This window comes from Drosophila mojavensis, unplaced genomic scaffold (genome assembly GCF_018153725.1).
Source record: "Drosophila mojavensis isolate 15081-1352.22 unplaced genomic scaffold, ASM1815372v1 contig_74, whole genome shotgun sequence".
Classification (NCBI taxonomy): Eukaryota; Metazoa; Arthropoda; class Insecta; order Diptera; family Drosophilidae; genus Drosophila; species Drosophila mojavensis.
In genome coordinates, this window is record NW_025318899.1 from 5883543 (window position 1) to 5902394 (window position 18852).

The 18852-nt window shown below is 33.6% G+C and overlaps 2 protein-coding genes across 6 annotated transcripts in view; one reads left to right on the forward strand and one right to left on the reverse strand.

The window, feature by feature from the left end:
* The window catches only part of LOC6581521 (RNA-binding protein Musashi homolog Rbp6), a 194521-nt gene extending 185986 nt beyond the window's left edge, over nucleotides 1-8535 (forward strand). For 2 of the 5 annotated variants that reach the window (XM_015161890.3, XM_015161888.3), the window contains 3 exons: nucleotides 5887-5952; nucleotides 6745-6986; nucleotides 8432-8535. In XM_015161890.3, the coding sequence (XP_015017376.1) occupies nucleotides 5887-5952; nucleotides 6745-6986; nucleotides 8432-8473 (350 nt within the window). In that variant the 3' untranslated portion in view covers nucleotides 8474-8535. Of the gene's footprint in view, nucleotides 1-124; nucleotides 734-862; nucleotides 1245-5886; nucleotides 5953-6744; nucleotides 6987-7248; nucleotides 7315-8431 lie in introns of those variants that run through there. The other 3 variants (XM_002007213.4, XM_015161889.3, XM_032730836.2) reach the window with 3 other exon arrangements.
* Nucleotides 8536-16168: 7633 nt separating this feature from the next.
* LOC6581523 (3 beta-hydroxysteroid dehydrogenase/Delta 5-->4-isomerase) lies at nucleotides 16169-18796 on the reverse strand. Its single transcript, XM_002007215.4, has 4 exons — nucleotides 18667-18796; nucleotides 17297-17645; nucleotides 16949-17224; nucleotides 16169-16893 (listed from the first exon to the last, which is right to left on the reverse strand). Exons 2-4 carry the CDS (start codon nucleotides 17613-17615, stop codon nucleotides 16292-16294), a joined length of 1197 nt encoding a protein of 398 aa, XP_002007251.1. The 5' UTR covers nucleotides 17616-17645; nucleotides 18667-18796; the 3' UTR covers nucleotides 16169-16291.
* Nucleotides 18797-18852: the final 56 nt, after the last annotated feature.

Genomic DNA, 18852 nt, shown 5'->3' on the forward strand with positions numbered 1-18852 from the left:
ACTTTCCTTTGATATTTATATAATTTCTTGTACCCGTATCTTTCGAAATATTCGTTTTTCTTCTATGTTTCTGCTTTTCTTTTTCTTCTTACTCTATTTATTTTTTCTTTCTGGAACCTTATAGCTGGCGTTATGGGCGTAATGCCGGAGAATCGTATACTGATCGGTGATTATTTGGTCGCCCCAACGACAGCCAGCAGCACGGCCTAGAAGCAACTCTGACTCTATGATCTAAACTGATATTTTTTCGATCGAGTATTATATCAAAATCTGAACTAATAAATCTCAAACCATCTTATAACTATAAAAAGTAAAAATAAAACAAACTCTTGAGCGTTCGTCATATCAATGCACAAATCGTACTCTAAACTGAAATTAAAATCGCAAGCGAAGCAGCTCCTACGACATATTTGCATTATCTAGGCACATTCATTGATGCTGCTTGGCCTTGTGCTTTCCCACATCACGCCACACGCATACACTGTGCAAAAATCATGATCCACAAACACTTTGCTAGTACTAGAGCCACCTCGCCTCTTCATGCATTCCCATCTTTAGTTTTGGTTCTTATTATTGCGTTTTCTTTAGTTTTGCTAGGGTTGGAACGGATGTTGGCAAAACATTTGAAACTACTCAAATCCGACACTAGCCAGAGTTATCGATAAACGATACACGATTATCAGGGTAGAGAAAGCATTAGCAAACAGATTAAGAAACTTGTCCCAAAATTCACGAATGCAAATATTTGTAATATCATTCGTCCCAACCCTAGCCTAGTCACCCACTCTCTCTCTTTCTGTGTCTCTCTCCCACTCTCTCTCTCTCTTTGTCTCTACATCTTGTGTCTCATATGATTTTGTAGGCTTAACTATTTGTGGCATCGGTAGAAGTTATGGTACCACATGTAGCACGAATCCGGGCCGCAGCAGAGCCGCCAATTGCACCGCTGGCGGCGGTGCAGCAGCGGCTGCCGCTGCCGCTGCCGTGCACAATCAGCCCCAAACGGGATACCATCAACACCATCAAACGCTGACTTTGCCGCTGGCCACGGCGCTGACAGCGCGCACCGCCGCAATCAAATCCCAATTTCTGGGCAACATCAATTTTTAATAAATACGAAAGAAATAAAAAAAAGAAAATGCAAGAAAAAGAAAAACCCATAAAGGCCAGATAACCAGAGAGAGCGGCATAAACGACTAACGAGAACCAGTTCAAGCTAAGCGAGAGGCCGGCGATATTGTATTTAATATTTCATTTGCCATTTTGTTCTTTTTCTCTCTCTCTCCCTCTCTCTCTCTCTCGCTCTCTCGCTCTCTCGCTTGGTCTCAACGACAATACGAAAACCAAACCAGAAAAAAAGAAAGAAATTTATATAAATCATTTGTACTGTGACAAGTAGGTACAGCAACAACAACAACAACAACAACAGCAACAACATGAGCAACAACAACAACAATTGAAATTTATTAGCTTAGATTGTTTCTGGTAAAAACAAATATTGAATCTATCAACAAAACCAAAACCAAACAGAATCTAATAAAGAACTTATACAACTATTTGTAATTGCAGACCCATACATACAAACGAGAATACATATATATACATACTATATATATATATATAATCACATTTAGTGCTGCTGGCGCATATATGTGTGTACACACTGTAGCTGGCCCTCACATATATATACATATATACTATAGCGGACACTTATTAGACCTTTACTAAATACACATACTTAGCATTTGTTTGTACTGCCTAGATAGAGGAGCCCCTATAGAGCTACTAGTTACGTATACCCAATCTCTATATACACATATATCAGGCGTATCTATAGTGCAGTTCTTTCGATTTACTATATACATACATATATACTCGATACATATGTAGACCTTAGGCTAAACGTAATCGCATAAACGTGTAGAGAACCCCGTAGAGATATGACACAATACACACACACACACACACACATACACGTACACGTACATGCAGTAAACACTCCGTATATGCTACCATTTGTAATTTCCATTAATTCTCATTAAACAACTCCCATTTGGTATTATTTGTAAAAAAAATAAAACTATTTTACAGTTAGCGCATTTAAATGCAAATTTTTTATTTGTAGTCCATCTGCATAAATTAGTGGGAAACCCAAATGTCGACGATATACGAAAAATAAACAAATGCACACACATACACACACACACACACATAGACATACACGGATGAGAAACCCATTTAGATAAAAAGTACAACATTTTAGCAGGCCTGTCACATGTATGTGTGTGTGTAGCATCATATTATTATCCTTTAATTAATTTCCTGCATAATGTGAATTTTGTTTTTCTTTTCGCATTTTGCATTTTATTTGCATTTCGTTTCCCCTGAGTTTTTTAGATAATCAACGAACGTGCACAGATTTCTAGCAAAAGTTCATTAATTAGTTGAATTTTCAGTTCCATCTCTCTCTCTCTATCTCTCTCTATCAAATAAATGAAATCCTTCTAACTCTATTCATATAAACATATCCATATACAAACATTTATCGCATATCCTGCATACAAATTCCTTCATCGTTGTTGCATCTGAAACTGAAACTGAATCAACAACAACAACAACAACAAAAATTTCTACCAAAAATGAGCGAAAAACAAGTTTTTATTGAAAATCTCTATATATGAATAAAACATTAACTATATACATATATATATATACACACACATTTATATTATATCTAAAAGAAAACGTTTATATATCTAAAAATAAGTTTAAAAATATTTCTTTTATACACAACAAAAGAAAAATCAAATCAAAATCTAATTTCATTTGTACAATAATATTAATAATGATAATGGAAAAAAATCAATTTTTAAATATGACAACAACAACAAAAAATCAAACAAAAATGAAATACAATATTAATGTCCATCCATTTTCGAAGAGCAAAGTTTAAGTTTGATGAAAAATGCAATTTTTCTAATGTCCTTTCCATTAATGTAAGTTCGTTTACTTAGCTACCAATACACATATACACGTATACACACAAAAGAAACAAATACACAGGCAGAAAAGCTGTTAATTAGTTAATTGAATGCAACAAGATTTTTGGCAAAATTATAATATGAATTATGAAACAAAAGGACAAAGCAGCAAAAACTGCTTGAAGGTATCTTAACTTATATATACATACATACATATATATATAAAATGCTTGCAAGTTATTTATTAACAAACACACACACACACATGCATAACTAACTACTTATATAACACACATACACACTCACACACACACACGCATATCTATGTATTTTACACGTATATACTGTGATTTATAAGAAAACGCTTCAAACCAAAAACAAAAGCAAACCAAGAAGATGAAACAAAAATTTGCCAAACGCATAATTCGAAATTGCTTATGCAACAAAAAAAAAAAAAAAAAAAAAAGTTATTAACTAAATAAATGCACAAAAAAATGGAAATAAAATCCGCAAAAAAAAAAAAACAAAGCCAAGTTTATGATTTTTTAGCCTTAGCTCTTTAGACTTATTAGTGTTTGAAAGCGAAAAGCAGCAAGCAAATGGATCAACGAGGCGTATGCGCAATATGCAGCAGAGGCAGCAGTAACTGATGAAGAAGAAGAAGAAGCAGCTGAAGATGCGCCACAACTGCCAACAAGGTCAGCTAAAAATGGTCAAAAACTGCATAATCCCACAGCATAATCTCTCTTTATATATATATACTCTCTCTCTCTCTATCTCTCTCTCTCTATAAACATATATATTTGTACGCAAACACATTTTCCAATTATTAAATGTAATGTTAGTTTGTTAATTGATTATATTTAGCTGAAATCTTAGTGAACAAAAAATAAATAAATTACTAAATTATGGGCAATTGAAACTCAAATTGTAAACTGCTTGCGCGGCGGCAGTACAGTAGCTCTCATATGTATTCTCATACCTTCTAGTTAGTATACATATATAAATATGTGTGTGTAGTTCTAACCAATCTAGAAACTATAACTAAACTAATAGTAGTTCATACAAGAAAATCAAAAAACCAAAAACAAACACAAAAAAAAAAATGAAATGTATTTGTAAACTAAATTTAAGCTAATTAATGTAGCAACTAGTCTTAGTCCACACTAATTTAAAAGCCAATTGTGTAGTGTTGGAAAATGGAGCAAAGTTATATAGCTCATATATCTATAGTCATAAGTAAACATATACATACTATATATATCTCTATATCTCTCTCTCTCTCTCTCTCTCTATGTTTCTCTGTATTCATATTTCTTTTGTTATTCACCTAATTTAAGCGTAGCTCTTGAAATGTGTTTTTAATCAGTTCATGTTTTGCGTTTTTGCGTGTCTCATCGACTTTGTCCTCCTCTTGCCTTAGTGTTGGTAAATCGTTCAAGTTTTGACAACGCTGCCATCTTGTTAAACAACAAACAGTGTTGTTTACCAAACCACAAGTTGAACAACTACGAAAAATACCAGCTGCTCCTGCCGGAAGCCCATAACAACAACGGCAATGGCAACAGCAACTGCAACTGCAACTGTAAAAAAAAAAAAAAAAAAAGAAAACATAGATATATAGATGAAAGTAAAAACTTATTTATTTAGAAAAAGGCAGTTACCGCTATTTCTATCTCTATAGCCAGCAGCTTTTGCCCGGTTGCTAATGAAAACAACATGGCGCTCAGAGCTTTTGCGCCACATCCCGAAAAAAATGAAAATGAAAATAGCGTAAACTAAACGTAAGCCAAACTTGATTGGCGCCACACACACACACACGCACAGGCACACGCACAGACACACGCGCACGCACACACACACAAAACACGCACAACGAGCACCATAAGCAAACGTCTGGCATAGCCACGCCTCGTTACGTTACGTCACGTTACGTTACATCAATTTTTGTGTTTCCGCAGGAAATGCAACTGCTACAATTCCAACCCCACCTCACATCGCCCCTCCTCTCTCTCTCTCTCTCTCTCTATGCGCCTTGCCCGTAATCCGTTAGCCATAACCCGTTACTTCTTAGCCCAATGTTGTCTATGCCTCCTGCCCCAACCCGTTTCCTATTCTCCCATTCCCACTGCCCACCCTCTACCCCCTTGGCCATGCCCATTCTGTTGTCATTTCAATATTGGCGCTGGCGTATTTTTACTTGCTGCAGCAGCTGTGACCGTGACAACAACAACAACAACAACAGCAACAACAATGATAACAGTAAAAGCGCCCAAAAAAGCAAAGTGCGCCGCAGCCAAGCGTTCTAACTGTATTTCGTTTCTGTGCTGCTCCACCTCCTCGTACTCCCGCCCGCCCACCATTCATAGGAACACAACAACAACATTCGTTTAATAACCCAGCAGAAACACTTTTTGTGTTATTTTCTTCTTCTTTTTTCGTGTTTTCATAACCTGCCTTCCAAGTTGGCTCTGTCGTGTAGTTCTCTTCTATGTACCCATACATCTATAACTATACTATATATAGCTCCATTAAATAACATTAGTTGTGGAATTTCGATTTGTGGGCCTCGGGTTTTTCCTTTACTCTATAATGCAGCGTTAGTTAATCGTACATATATATACTAAATAGTTTGTTTGACTTGTTTGTTCCACTTACAACATTCGCAAAGAAAAAGATAAACAACTTACATTACCTAATACTAATTATAATCGTAAAAGTTTGATTTCTCTTATATATACCTATATACCACTTAGAGCTCAGTCGTTGATGACTTTCATAACTATATATATATGTATATTCCTAGGTATTTCTTTTTTATGTACCCAAACTCTTAACTAGTTATCTTTCATTTAACTTGACCCCCATTTAATGTACAACTCTCGCAATCTTTTGCCACTTGCAGTTGATCTAACCAATGGGCAGCTGACCCCCAACAATAATACACCACTACTAACACAGGCTTTGTCAGGTAAGTTGCAAAAGTTTTGGTTTATAATGACTATAAGATTTTAATGGCATTAGTGAAAGTACTAAATGCTTTATGAGAACGGAATTCAAGGCACCTTTGAAATATTAAATAGAAATAGATCATATTTCTTGCATTATAATAAATTCCTTTAAAGTAGCTCTACTTTTACTCATTGAATATATGTCGCATGCCTACCTCGTCAATTCATTATGTTTCAATTCCATTGCATTTCTTTTTCACTGTATACAAAAATTCCACACAAATCTGCTATACCGTTAGCTGCATACTCTCATTGATAGACGCACATTTCCACTGTTACAGCAACTTATAGTGTTTCAATTCCATCGTTTCACTTAACAAACTTCAATAGGAATCTCAACTCTATATATATATATATACTATATATCATATTATGGACTATACAATTATGAACAGCTTACGATACGTATGCTCATAGTTCCTCTATTTAAAATATCATTCAAATTAAATCTTATATTCAAGCTCAGGCCTCACAGACTTATACTGCGATCTATAGCTTATGCATAATCTTATCGATAGGTTGTCGTATAGCGAGTTTATTTCGCATACCATTTCATATTTCAATCATCAATAGACATTCCCCTATATCCTATTTCAATAGATTCATACAATTCCTGATAGGCTTACAATTCAATTGAAAGTTATAAGCAAAGTGCTTCAGCTCCATTCATTTTCATCTCCCATATTAATGCATAAGTATATCTCAGTTATCTTTCCAAATCTCATCGAATTCTCGCTCTCCTTTGCTTGCAGTGATGAACAACTATCAGGCGGCTGCTGCTGCCGCCCACAGCTTTGGTCCGTCGGCCTCGCCTCATGCAGCGGCCGCCACCACGGCCACACGGCAGGGCTTTCCCTCTACCAACTCGCCCGGACCAACCATTGACATGTACAGCTCGGCCGGGGCCGACAATGTGGGCTACGTACAGGCCACCAGTCCGCAGCCATCCGGCTTTCCCATAGCCGTCAGCCGTGCCCCATTGAACTACAGCCCGGTAAGTACGAGGAGCCTCTCCACGAGATAATCAACTATCAATAGACGTGTAGGGGGGAGTGGGCAACGGAAAGGGGGCGTGTTTTGTCCGTTGCCGTTCATCGATGCCGACGAATGGCCGTCTCCGCCCCCTAAACACAATCGAATTAAATTACTTAAGCAAAATATATATATACATATATAGAAATAATTTAGCTACTTAGTTATTGCGTTGACCTCCCATAAATATATTGTACTATGTATTTCTCTTTCATTTCGTACAGATTTATTCGTTGAACTTTGCGATGGCTAATATATAAAAAGACTGATAACCCAAATAAAAAAGAAAACAAAATCCAAAAAAAAAAAGAAAGCAAAATAAAACAAGAAAACAAAAACAAATGCAAAAAGTATATACAATTATATATATATAAATCGAAAAATATATATATACATATATACACAAATATATATAAAAGAGAAAAAACGAAAAGAGAGAAAAAAGTAATATGAGTTATATAACAAACGCAGTTGCACAAGGTAGGCACACCAACAAAACTACAGCGTGTTTATTTTCCAATAACAATTTCAATTATTAATCAATCAAAACTATATATTTTATCAAAATAGAAAAATAAATAAAAACAATATCAATTACATTTACGTTAACAAAAAACCTAGTCAAAAAATCAAATTAAAAAAAAAAAAGAATTAAGTAAAAAATCTATTTTTATGCACGTCACTCTATAAGCACAGTTTTCTAGGTCAATTATGATTTATATACAATATGTATTATATATAAAATATTTAATATAAGCGCTGATACTAACAAACATCCATCATAATAGACACACGCACACACACACAGACACTCACATATTCATTACTGAAGCCTGTGGCAAAGTTTTTATGAAGACTTTTACGTCAAATGTTTTTATTTTATTATTTTGTAAAAAGTTCCTTGTATGAAATATATTAAATATTTAATATAACTATTTTTTTTATTTATTAAAAAGATCTATAAATAAAATATTTTTAATCATTTATATTTACTTATTTAATCATTTTTATCTATATCTATTTAAACTATTTATAGTCATACTTCTTAATAAATTAATTAACATACTAAGTAAGTATATATTTTCTTATACTTGAAAATTGAAAAACTTTGCCACAAGTTACAAATTAACATTTCTCGTCTACAAAAAAAAAAAAAAAAAAAAAAAACATTTTCTAAATAAATTAAATAATTTGTTTTCTATCTCAAATACTTTTCACCTTATAAATATATATATACATCTATTTGATCTATGTGTATGTATATATATATGTCTATTCTATAAATGTTAAAAAACTTTCCTATATACGTATGTCTGTGTGCATTTGTTGCTCGCCGAATGCATTTTATTTGAATAATTTTTTTGTGTGTGTATTTGTTTTGTGCCATGCGAAACGTTCTATTTACAGGGACCACTAATTCCTGCGGCATTTACAAATGGATACCATTAAAAATAAAGGTGGCGCCGAAACAACCGCAATGACAACAACACCAGCAACACCAGCAACAACAACAACAAGAACTACAACTACAACTACAACTGCAACAGCAGCAGCAATAAAAGCAACAACAATTGACAACAGCAAAATAACTGTAACTGTTTATATATATATATATATAGATATATATATAAAGTAAAGCTGCGTATATAACTCACACACCCACACACACACACACACACATATATATATATAATATATTTAAGCTTGTGCATGGTAATAAATTTGTGCACAAAGCAAAATAAAATCTGTTAAGCAGCCAAGCAAAACACAGCAATAAGTATGATATAAACCGAAAATACACACACCAACACACACACACACACACTTACACACACACAACAATTAATTAATTAACGTATATGTACTACACAGACACATATATATATACATATATACATATGTATGTGTATGTGTATATATGTGCATACACCTGTATGCATATACAATTTATAACGTAAAAACAATTTAATTTTAATTTAATGACAACAACAACAACAACAATATTAACAAATAATCAAATAAGCAAGCAGAAAGGCAAAAAAGAAAATTGTGCAACGCGTGCAGCAAAAATCGTTTAAAATGCAAATTAAACGAAATGCAGCAGCAGCAGCAGTAAGGCGTTGCCAGTAGGCGTGCCCGTTACACACACAAACACACACACACACGCCCACACACAAGAGACACACCAATACACACACACACCAAGGCCAAACCGGGCGCAAGGCAACAATTTTTTTGCCCGGCAGCCGAAAAGTTTTAAGTGAAACCAAAAAACAAAAAAGAAAAGAAAAAAAATAAAAATAAAAAAATTAAAAACAAAATAAAATATATTAATTAATAACTAAAAACCAAAACAAATAAAGTTACAAATGTTGCAATAATAGCGAAATATGTTATTATTTAATTGCGTATTATTACAAGTAAAACGATTATTAACATTATTATTGCTATGCTTAAAGTTAAGTTGTAACTTTTAAAGTTAAAAGTCGATAAACAAATATATATATACACATATATATAATTATATATATGTACAAACTGCAATATATACAAAGCAAACGATGAAGCAGACGATGATGACAAAAATACGAATTACACAAATCAAAAGATAAAACAAAAATTTGCAATTTATTTGTTAAGGCAAGTCGGGCATGCCCAACATTTGCTAATACAGAGTATATAAAAATAGAGAGGGAGAGAGAGAGAGAGAGAGAGATGTCTCTATATGTATCAGATATATCTCTCTATAAATATATATAAGGACAGAGAGAGAGAGCAAGATGTCTCTATATCGATAAGATATATCTGTCCGTATATATATATATTATATACTCTGTATATAAGTATATAAATATTTCAGTTCTTCTCGTTGCTAAATCAAAAATCAAAAATATAATGAATATATTTAGACGCAAATTATGAATTATGAATTTATTTTAAAGTACAATCCAAAACAAAAGTTTATTGGCCAAAAGAAGAAGCAGAAGAAGAGAAAACTGAGTTGAAGCAGCTCAACTATAATTTGTTAAATCAAATGTGTGTTTCGTTTTTAACTTGCAAACTCTTTTGTGTTCATTAATAACAAATTCATATGGTTAGTTAGACAAATATGTTAAAAAAGAAGAAGAAGAAGATGAGAAAAGAAAAGAAAAGTAAAAATCGCATTCATTATGAGCGCAATTGAGAGATTGAATTTCGCATAACTCGAGGCATAAATCAATTTATTTGCTAAACACACACACACACACACACACACTCACACATACAACTGATGAATCAAAACAAAACATAAAACTTAAACAAATTACAATCTAAGCGCATATGCAAATATAATAATGAACTATTATACATACAGCATATATATTACATTTAAGTAAATAAAATATTTATAAAACAAAACGAAAAAAAAAAAAAGACAATTACAACTAAGAAAAGCCAGTTGAACATGGGTAAAAAACAAAAACAAAAAGTAATATATATAAATAAATAAAAAATGTATATGTAGTGCTGTTCCAAGGACAAAAGGAACACGCACACATACATACATATTCAATAAAAGCAGGCCACATTATGTGCAATTAATTTTTCTAGTCTCATGTCTCGAGTCTCCAGGATGACGAGACTGGCAGGACGACAGGATAGTGAAAAAGACTAGAGAGAGAGGAGGATGGAAGGCGTCATAGAAAAATATATTTATATACAACAATATATATGTGTATATGTATATGTGTGTATGTATATATATGCATATATATATATGATATTCAATTATTGGAACAACAACAAAAACTAACTGACAACAATTAAGAAAAAGTAGAAGAAGAAGAAGAAGAAAACACAATTAATACAATATATTGCGCTTTTTTTGGTCTGTCTGAGATTTTAGCATTACTCACAGAAGTGAAAGAAGCTAACGGGAAGAGGAGGAGGAATCTGAGAAGCAGCAAAATACAATATGTTCCTTTCATAACTTTTTTGCCAAATTGTCAAACCAACGCTCGCCTGGACTTTGCCAGTTAAAGTCTCGGGATCAGAAAGAAAACATACAAGAACAACAGAGAAAACCAAACAAATACGATATAAATATAGACATATACAAAAGCAGAAGATTACAAATAACAACAAATATAGTTATAGCGTTTATAATGTTGACAACAAATAATAAGAAAAAGCCAGAGAAACACAGAAGAAACAATAAGAACACACAGACAGACAGACAGACAATTGAAATGGTATGGGTGTTCAGGTAGTTGGATACTTTTTAGATATGGATTCGCAACACTTTGGTTCACAAGTAATACATTAATATATATACATATGTATATATATAAATATATGAATAATCAAAAAAATAGAAAGAGAAACCCATTTTTAGATAGGCGAAAGTAAGCTGCTAAATTACATATATATATATATATTATAATATATAACTGAATCGGCTTGAGGCAATCCAGTATGACGAGATCTATATCTTAAGTGCTGATGAAGAAGAAGAAGACACAAGCATACACACACACATTTTACTTATGTATACGTATGTGTGTAGACATATACATACATACATACAATCTGCAAGGGAGTCAAGGCAATGGTTACTTTAACGCTAAACTAAAACTATTTGTTAAAAAAGGACAAAAAAAAACATAAATAAAAAAATAAGAAACAAAAACTAAAAAAAAAATGTCGAATTCTGTCGAAATTCGGGACAGAGAAATTGAATATCGAGAAGCTAAAAAAAAGCGGAAGGAAGAAGCATTGCCGAGGCAGAGAGGCAGAGAGGCAGAGCCGTATAATGTTATATTATATATACATATATAGTATATATATAAGGCATATGCGTATAAAATTATAAATAAATAAATATATTTTTAAGACACGTTCTAAAAGCAATAATTCAAAACAACAACAAACTGATGAAGCAGAACCACAACAAGAAGCAGTGGGGGAAGAAGCTAAGTAAGTTTGAAAAAAAAAAACAACAACAAAAACTTGAATACATTAAATATACACCAATATATAAATATACATAAATATATATACAATTAAAATATATATACAAAAAAACACAAAAAAAAAAAAAAAAAAAATATATATATATATACATTTCATATTATTGAAGAAGAAGAAGAAGTTGAAATGCTTCTCTCTCTCACACACAACAAAATATTATATATGCATATTGTAAATTACTTGTAAACATTTTTTGGACTGTCCTAGATGATGAAGATGAAGAAGCAGCACACACATTGTAGTAACTAAATCTCGTTTATCGATTTGGGGATTTTGATTAATCGAAATCGCTACCCAAGCCCATAAGAAATCATTTCTAGGCAGCTATGCCAAAACCAAAACAAAAAAAAACAACAAAACAAAACTAAGAAAATTGAGTAGGCAACATCTTTGCTGGCCCAAAGTGCGGTCAGCTAGTAAATTTTTCTATGTTCTAAGTCGATAAACCGATAAAATAAAAACAACAACACAAATATCGAACTCGATCCGAAAGGCTTTTAGCAATGCGTCCATGGACTGATTGTTGAAAGTGTTATCGGTTATATATATATATACTTATATAGTACGATGCAAACAACCCGATGTTGATGTGCGAAGTAAATAAGTAAAACAAAAACAAAATCAGCTTTAAGCGTACTGTTGAATTTTTTCTAGCATTTTCCCTGTTAACGTTCGTTATGTGTAGAAGAAAATGCTTTATACGATATTATTTGTAGAACTGCTCTATATTGTTAAAAGCAAATCTGAAGACAAGCTACAAGAAAAACTACAACTACAACATTAACAACTACAACTACAACTACAACAAACAACTTCATGCACAACACTCTATTGGTAAACCGGATCAACAAAAGCAACAACAACAACAACAACCAACATGAAATGCGTCCTTGTAACAAAATCAATTTCAGTCAATTAGATGAAAAAAATGAAAAACAAAACAAAACAAAAAATGTTACAGTAAAATAAACAACAAACAAACACAAAGAGCAACAAAAAAGACAAGCAAACACATTTTTTTAAACAAAAATAAAACATGAAAAAAAAATTGATAAAAAAAAAAAAAAATAACATTTTTCATTATTTTTCTACTGAAGGCGTCGTCAACGTGAACAGGAAAACTTGACGGCGCAGGCGCAAAAGCTTTAAATTTGAGAATAATATAAACAAAGAGTAAAAGTCTCTAGAGAAAGAGAGAGAGAGAGCCTAAGAGGAGAATAATATGTATAAACAAATATAAAAACAAAAACAAAAATACATAAGTACATGCCGTAAAAGATTTTTTAACTTTAAGCCAAAAACGCCGTTTTTTGAGTCAAAAGTCAATTTTGTGCTTCACGAAAAAGGAGAAACAGTATGGAAGAAGAACACAAAAAGTAATATGTAAAATAGTTTTAAATGAAAAAAACAAAAAAAAGTAACATAAAATATGAAGAAAAATACAATTACGAAAAGACAGAAGACAAATGTGTAAAAGTTCTTGGTAGCTACTTATATACGACTTACTTTCCGTTTAATGCTCTTAGCTCTCTTGATTATCATTATGATTATGATTATTATGATTATTATTATTCTATTGTCTTATATAAACATATCAGTTCTAATTATGTGTATGAGTAAATCGACAACAAAAATATACGAGATATGAACGGGATACAAATTGAAACAAATGTCTAGCGATGTTTCTTTTTACCATATGCAACAAACACAAGCACACTCACACACCTACAAGCATACCAAACGCTGAGAATCGCATAGAGCGGCGCAAGACAATGCTTTTATATGATAGCAATCAATTATTGTCACAACATTTCGTAATTCAGTTTTTTTTTATATACACATTCATATGTACATACACACGCACACACATACACACACAACCACTCACATACACATATACACATACTCACACATACTTGGTAAAGAATTGCATACAAAAGAACCTACATACGAACGATCACTTGACTATTTTTGCTATAAGTAAGAAATTCCCCCCAGGAATATGTCAGTTTGCAGTTGGTACTCCTGCTGACAAAAACACCTTTACTATATTGACAATATCTCTTATATATTTTACACTATACTATACGAAAAAAACAAAAAATATATATATTAATATATACAAAAAAAAAATGAAAAGAAAAAAAAACAATTATGAAATACATGAGAAATGTTTAAGATAAAGATAAAGACAAAGGACGGCAGTGAAGTTAAAATTGTATTTACAAATGCGTAACCAGCAAAAATGAAATCATTTTAATACTTTATACACAAGTCGAAGGAATCTTAAAAATTATATATATATACATATATATATATATGTATGAAGAAAATCCCAAAATTCAACAGAAATGAAGATACATTTATATAAAACGCGTTAATAAAGCGTAAGACAGTTTGTAAGTATTCTACTATGTAAGTAAAAGTAATTAAGAAATGGATGGAAAATCAATTAGAAAAACACATACACTCAAACACACACTGGATCCGGAATGCGTATACTTTAAAAAAAAATAAAATAAAAGGGAAGAAAAGAAAAGTAAAGGAAATTTAGTCTAGATACTAAGTCCCAGCTGGACACATTTGGGCATCGAGTGATGATTGAGAATGTAATAGAGCGGCGTTGCCAATGTGTGTATGTATACATATATGGTACATGTGTGTAGGACAGTGTAATAGCTATGCGACAACTGGTACAGTACTATATACACTTACAGCAAACTATACAAGGTAAAAATTATAATAAAAATTTAAAATAATTTATAAAGAGAAAACAAAGCGTGCGAAAAGCCATACACATAAATAGAAAGCATAACGAGAATTTAAAGAGAAAAACAATTTTTTCATTTCTATAAAGAAATCCGGTAACGAATTTGTATATTTACGACAAGTATGTATATATATATATATGCAAATATATATGAAGAAATAAAAAAGGCAAACAGAAACTTCATACGAACGCAAAAATATATGCCCATATATACATACATATATATAATATATATATATATATAAAGCAAAATTGTATATCTATATAAATATATATGTATATGTATATGTACATCGTATACAATATATATATATATTTATATAATAGTTATATAACCAAGAACAAACAAATAAACATATAGTTAAATTCAATAATGTTAAGCATATAAAAAAGCAACAAAGCCGATGGTTAAAGTAATTCAATTATTTATAAGGACCCTTGCACACAACAGCCAGAAGAAGAAGAGGCAGGAGGAACATTCAAAATTGGCAATTATTGCCTATTACACACACACACACACGGACACACTTCACACACTCGAACAACAATAAATTGTAAAAGTTTTTAACACACACAGAGAATATCAAGTCAAATATGTATTCAAAAAAAAGAAATGAAAATGAGAACTTTAGCAAAAGAACATTTCAAACCTATTTTCCCAGCAGAAGAACAGAAGAATTTTGATAACGAGTTCTCAGATCTGTGAACAGGTGTTACAGGTGGAAGACAGTAGCAGAAGAAGAAGCAGAGAGAAAAGCAAAAATTCCATTCAAGCTGTTTAAAATCGGCGTAAGCATAAACGACATCAAAATTATGCATGCGTATATATATATATATATATAAATAAATGAATAAATATAAACTATAATAAAACATGATTTTAAAAGCGAAATGAAAACAATTTAAATAATGGCATTATAAGTTAAGATAATGGTACATAAGTTTAAAAAACAATGGCAAAACAAAACGGCTCTAGAGCAACAAAAAAAAACACACACACACAAAACCAAAAACAAAACAAAAAAAAACCAAAAGTATATATAATACAAATTATAATGAAATAACTGAAGAAATAAATAAATTAATTCATAATGATTAATAAACAAATATGAACATTGTTCAAAAACATAAAACTCGATCAATGTGTTCTCATTTGTGGGCTAAAGGGGTTTCCAGAATGCTCAGAATATTAAATTCAAAGTTCAAGAAGGTAACCTCGTAATCAAACTACATCTGATCAAGTTACAGTCAATCAAAGATCAACTCGGATTTTCCAGCTGGATTACCAATAATTAGTAGTTAGTTAATCATCTAGTCAGTGCCTCAATGACTTCATTAAAAAACTAACAAAAAAGCTTAACCAGTTTAGTATATGTAAGCATATACATTGATAACACCCAGATTTATTTTAATTTTCCTACACAAAAGAATTAACAAAAGGCTAGCATTTACATAACATTAATAATGAACATAGCTCAAGTACACGCTCAGCTCGACTTTTTGGACTTTTTGGCCAGCTTGTTGGCATCCCACCATTTGGCGTACCACTTGGCGCTGCGCTCAGCGCTGGTATCTGGATCATACAGCGGCACATAGTCCATGTGTATGGAGGCGCGCAGACGATTGTACATGAGCATTGATGAGGTATACGATGCAATGGCCCGCGGTGAGTAGCGTAAGCGATATTTGGTATAGGGATAGGCCACACGCACGACAAACTCCCACAGCATGGCCAAGAAGAAGAACAGAAAGTGTGGCAAATACCACCAGCTAGTTTTGACCTTGAAGCGTTCGCCCAGCAGCGCCATCTTCTGCACAAAGCGTGAGACATCATTGATGCCCGTGTCGTCGGTGACGAATACAGGTAATCCATTCACCGCCTTGCTGGACACCTTGAGCGCCTTGTAGGCACAGATGTGTCCCCAGGCCACGTTGCCAGCATAAACCAGCTGTTGTTTGCCGCCGACGCCAGCAACGCGCGGAAAGACCCAATTGCGAGTGGACAAATAGTCAAAGATGGTGGTAATGAAATGTGGATCACATTCGCCATAGGTTAAAGGTGCGCGTATTGCAGTGGTGGCCAGATAATCTAAGTAAAATAATTATTAGTATAAATGGATAAAAGTCGACTATATCGTGCTTACCCAGCTGATTCTGAAGCGGTGCTCCATTGGAATTGAGCACAATATTTTCTGCGCGCAGTTTACTGGATGCATAGCCAGCAATCAGAAATTCACTATCCTGTTCCCAGAGCTTGGAGCTGTCCAGTGTGGGCGTGTCCGTCTTGAACTCTGTAGAGTTGATCACCGCCGAGAAGGTGCTGCGTCCCTTAAAGGGCACAAAGCACACCGATGTGCAGCTGCTGTAAATCAAGCGTTTCACGTTCTGCTGGATGCACAGATCCACCACAGTCCGAGTGCCTAGCAATAAATATATTTAAATATATTATTGTAAGATCTACCATCTTTGAATGCAGTGACTAGCAAACCCACCATTTATATTCACACGCTCCAGTTCCTCATAGTTGGGCGGATATGAGATATCAACTGCAGCAGCGCAATGGAAGACGCTTTCAACTCCAGCAAAGATTTTGTTCAAACTCTCACGTTCTCCTCCAATATCGCCGACAAATGTACGTAGCATCGGCGTCTCCGGATGACCAATCTTATTGCTGTATGGCACAATGTCTAGCGAACGTATCTCCTTGATACCCAGCTCCTTGTGCTGCTCCAGCAATAGTTTGATGATATGTTGGCCCAGAAAGCCGCTTCCGCCCGTCACGAGCACCACTTCGCCGTCGCTGCTGCCCATTGCGTCTAATGTCTCTAACTCGACCTCTTACTAGAAAATAATAAAACAAAGAAATGAAATTCCGTTAAGTAACCATGTGCTAAAAAGCACAACAAAATGCACTGCAGCCATAAAAAACGCAACAATTGAGTTGGTCAAGCGAGTGTCATAAAAAAAACGCTGCTTCAATTACCCAAGCATCGGGTCGCAGTGCATCAAAACAAGCCTTCATTCGCGCTCTCATAACTAAAGCAGATAGCCATGGTTCGGCAGAGACCTTCATCCGGGGTCAACAAAGCCGTTTTCAAATGACTTGGTGGTTTTTTATAGCGCATGGCTTACGTGCAGCTTTGTTATGTTAATAAAGACGCGGCGCAGCTTTAACCAGATCAGCGATTCAAACCAGATGAAGCCAAACTTTTTTATACAAAATAATTATTAAGAACCTTCCAATTAGCTATCGAAGTAGTCCACTGAGAGAAAACCAATTATCGAAGGATTTCAATGAAGACAATGCGATTAATTATCGAGAGGGCGCCAGTTATTTAGACTCGCACAAGGAGCACAGCTCTTGCCAAAGTATGATCTCTATGAAATTACCGTTACACCTTTAAAAATGAACATTAATGCATTTTTAACTACATATATACATATTTCGCAATAGAAATATCATTGAAATTGTTGCTGTTTTGTCTTTGCTTCCTCTTTGTGTGTTACTTGGCCAGGGTCAACATTTTCAACACTTTTGGACCAACAGCAGCAGCGGCAGCGGCATCAGCAGCAACTGAGCAAAAAGCTACTAATCAAAGAGTAGCTGCTGGACTTGACGCTGGGCTAGCTGTGATTACCACACAACAGAAATAACAACAACGAACTAGCATCAAATAATTACAACGAACTGGTTTCCGCGTCTATTACCACATACGTGCGTCAAATGGTTGCGCACAGTGACTGGGCTTTAGCACTTGGACTTTTGATTTTTAGTTGCTTTTAGCAACGTAAATTGCATTTTAGACATAGACCATTGCACTTTCAATACACGAAATTCCCATAAACACCGATTTGCACTTACCACGAAAAATTGTTTGTTTGTTTTGATCCGTCGCTTGCAACGGTTTGCTTTGCTTGCCGCCTTAAAACTGTTTGACGACTTGACAACGAACGGGCTGAGCTGTAAGCGATCTGACAGCGTTGCCACCTGTCAAAACGTATGTTCATCGATAAGTAACACGAGAGCTCAGCGATCGTCAAAGTTTTC

Coding starts and splice junctions, on each gene's coding strand:
- LOC6581523 (XM_002007215.4), bottom strand. CDS start 17,615: ATGGGCAGCAGCGACGGCGAAGTGGTGCTCGTGACGGGCGGAAGCGGC. Junction 17,225..17,296: donor GGAGCGTGTGAATATAAATG/GTGGGTTTGCTA, acceptor ATTTATTGCTAG/GCACTCGGACTGTGGTGGAT. Junction 16,894..16,948: donor ACCGCTTCAGAATCAGCTGG/GTAAGCACGATA, acceptor TATTTTACTTAG/ATTATCTGGCCACCACTGCA.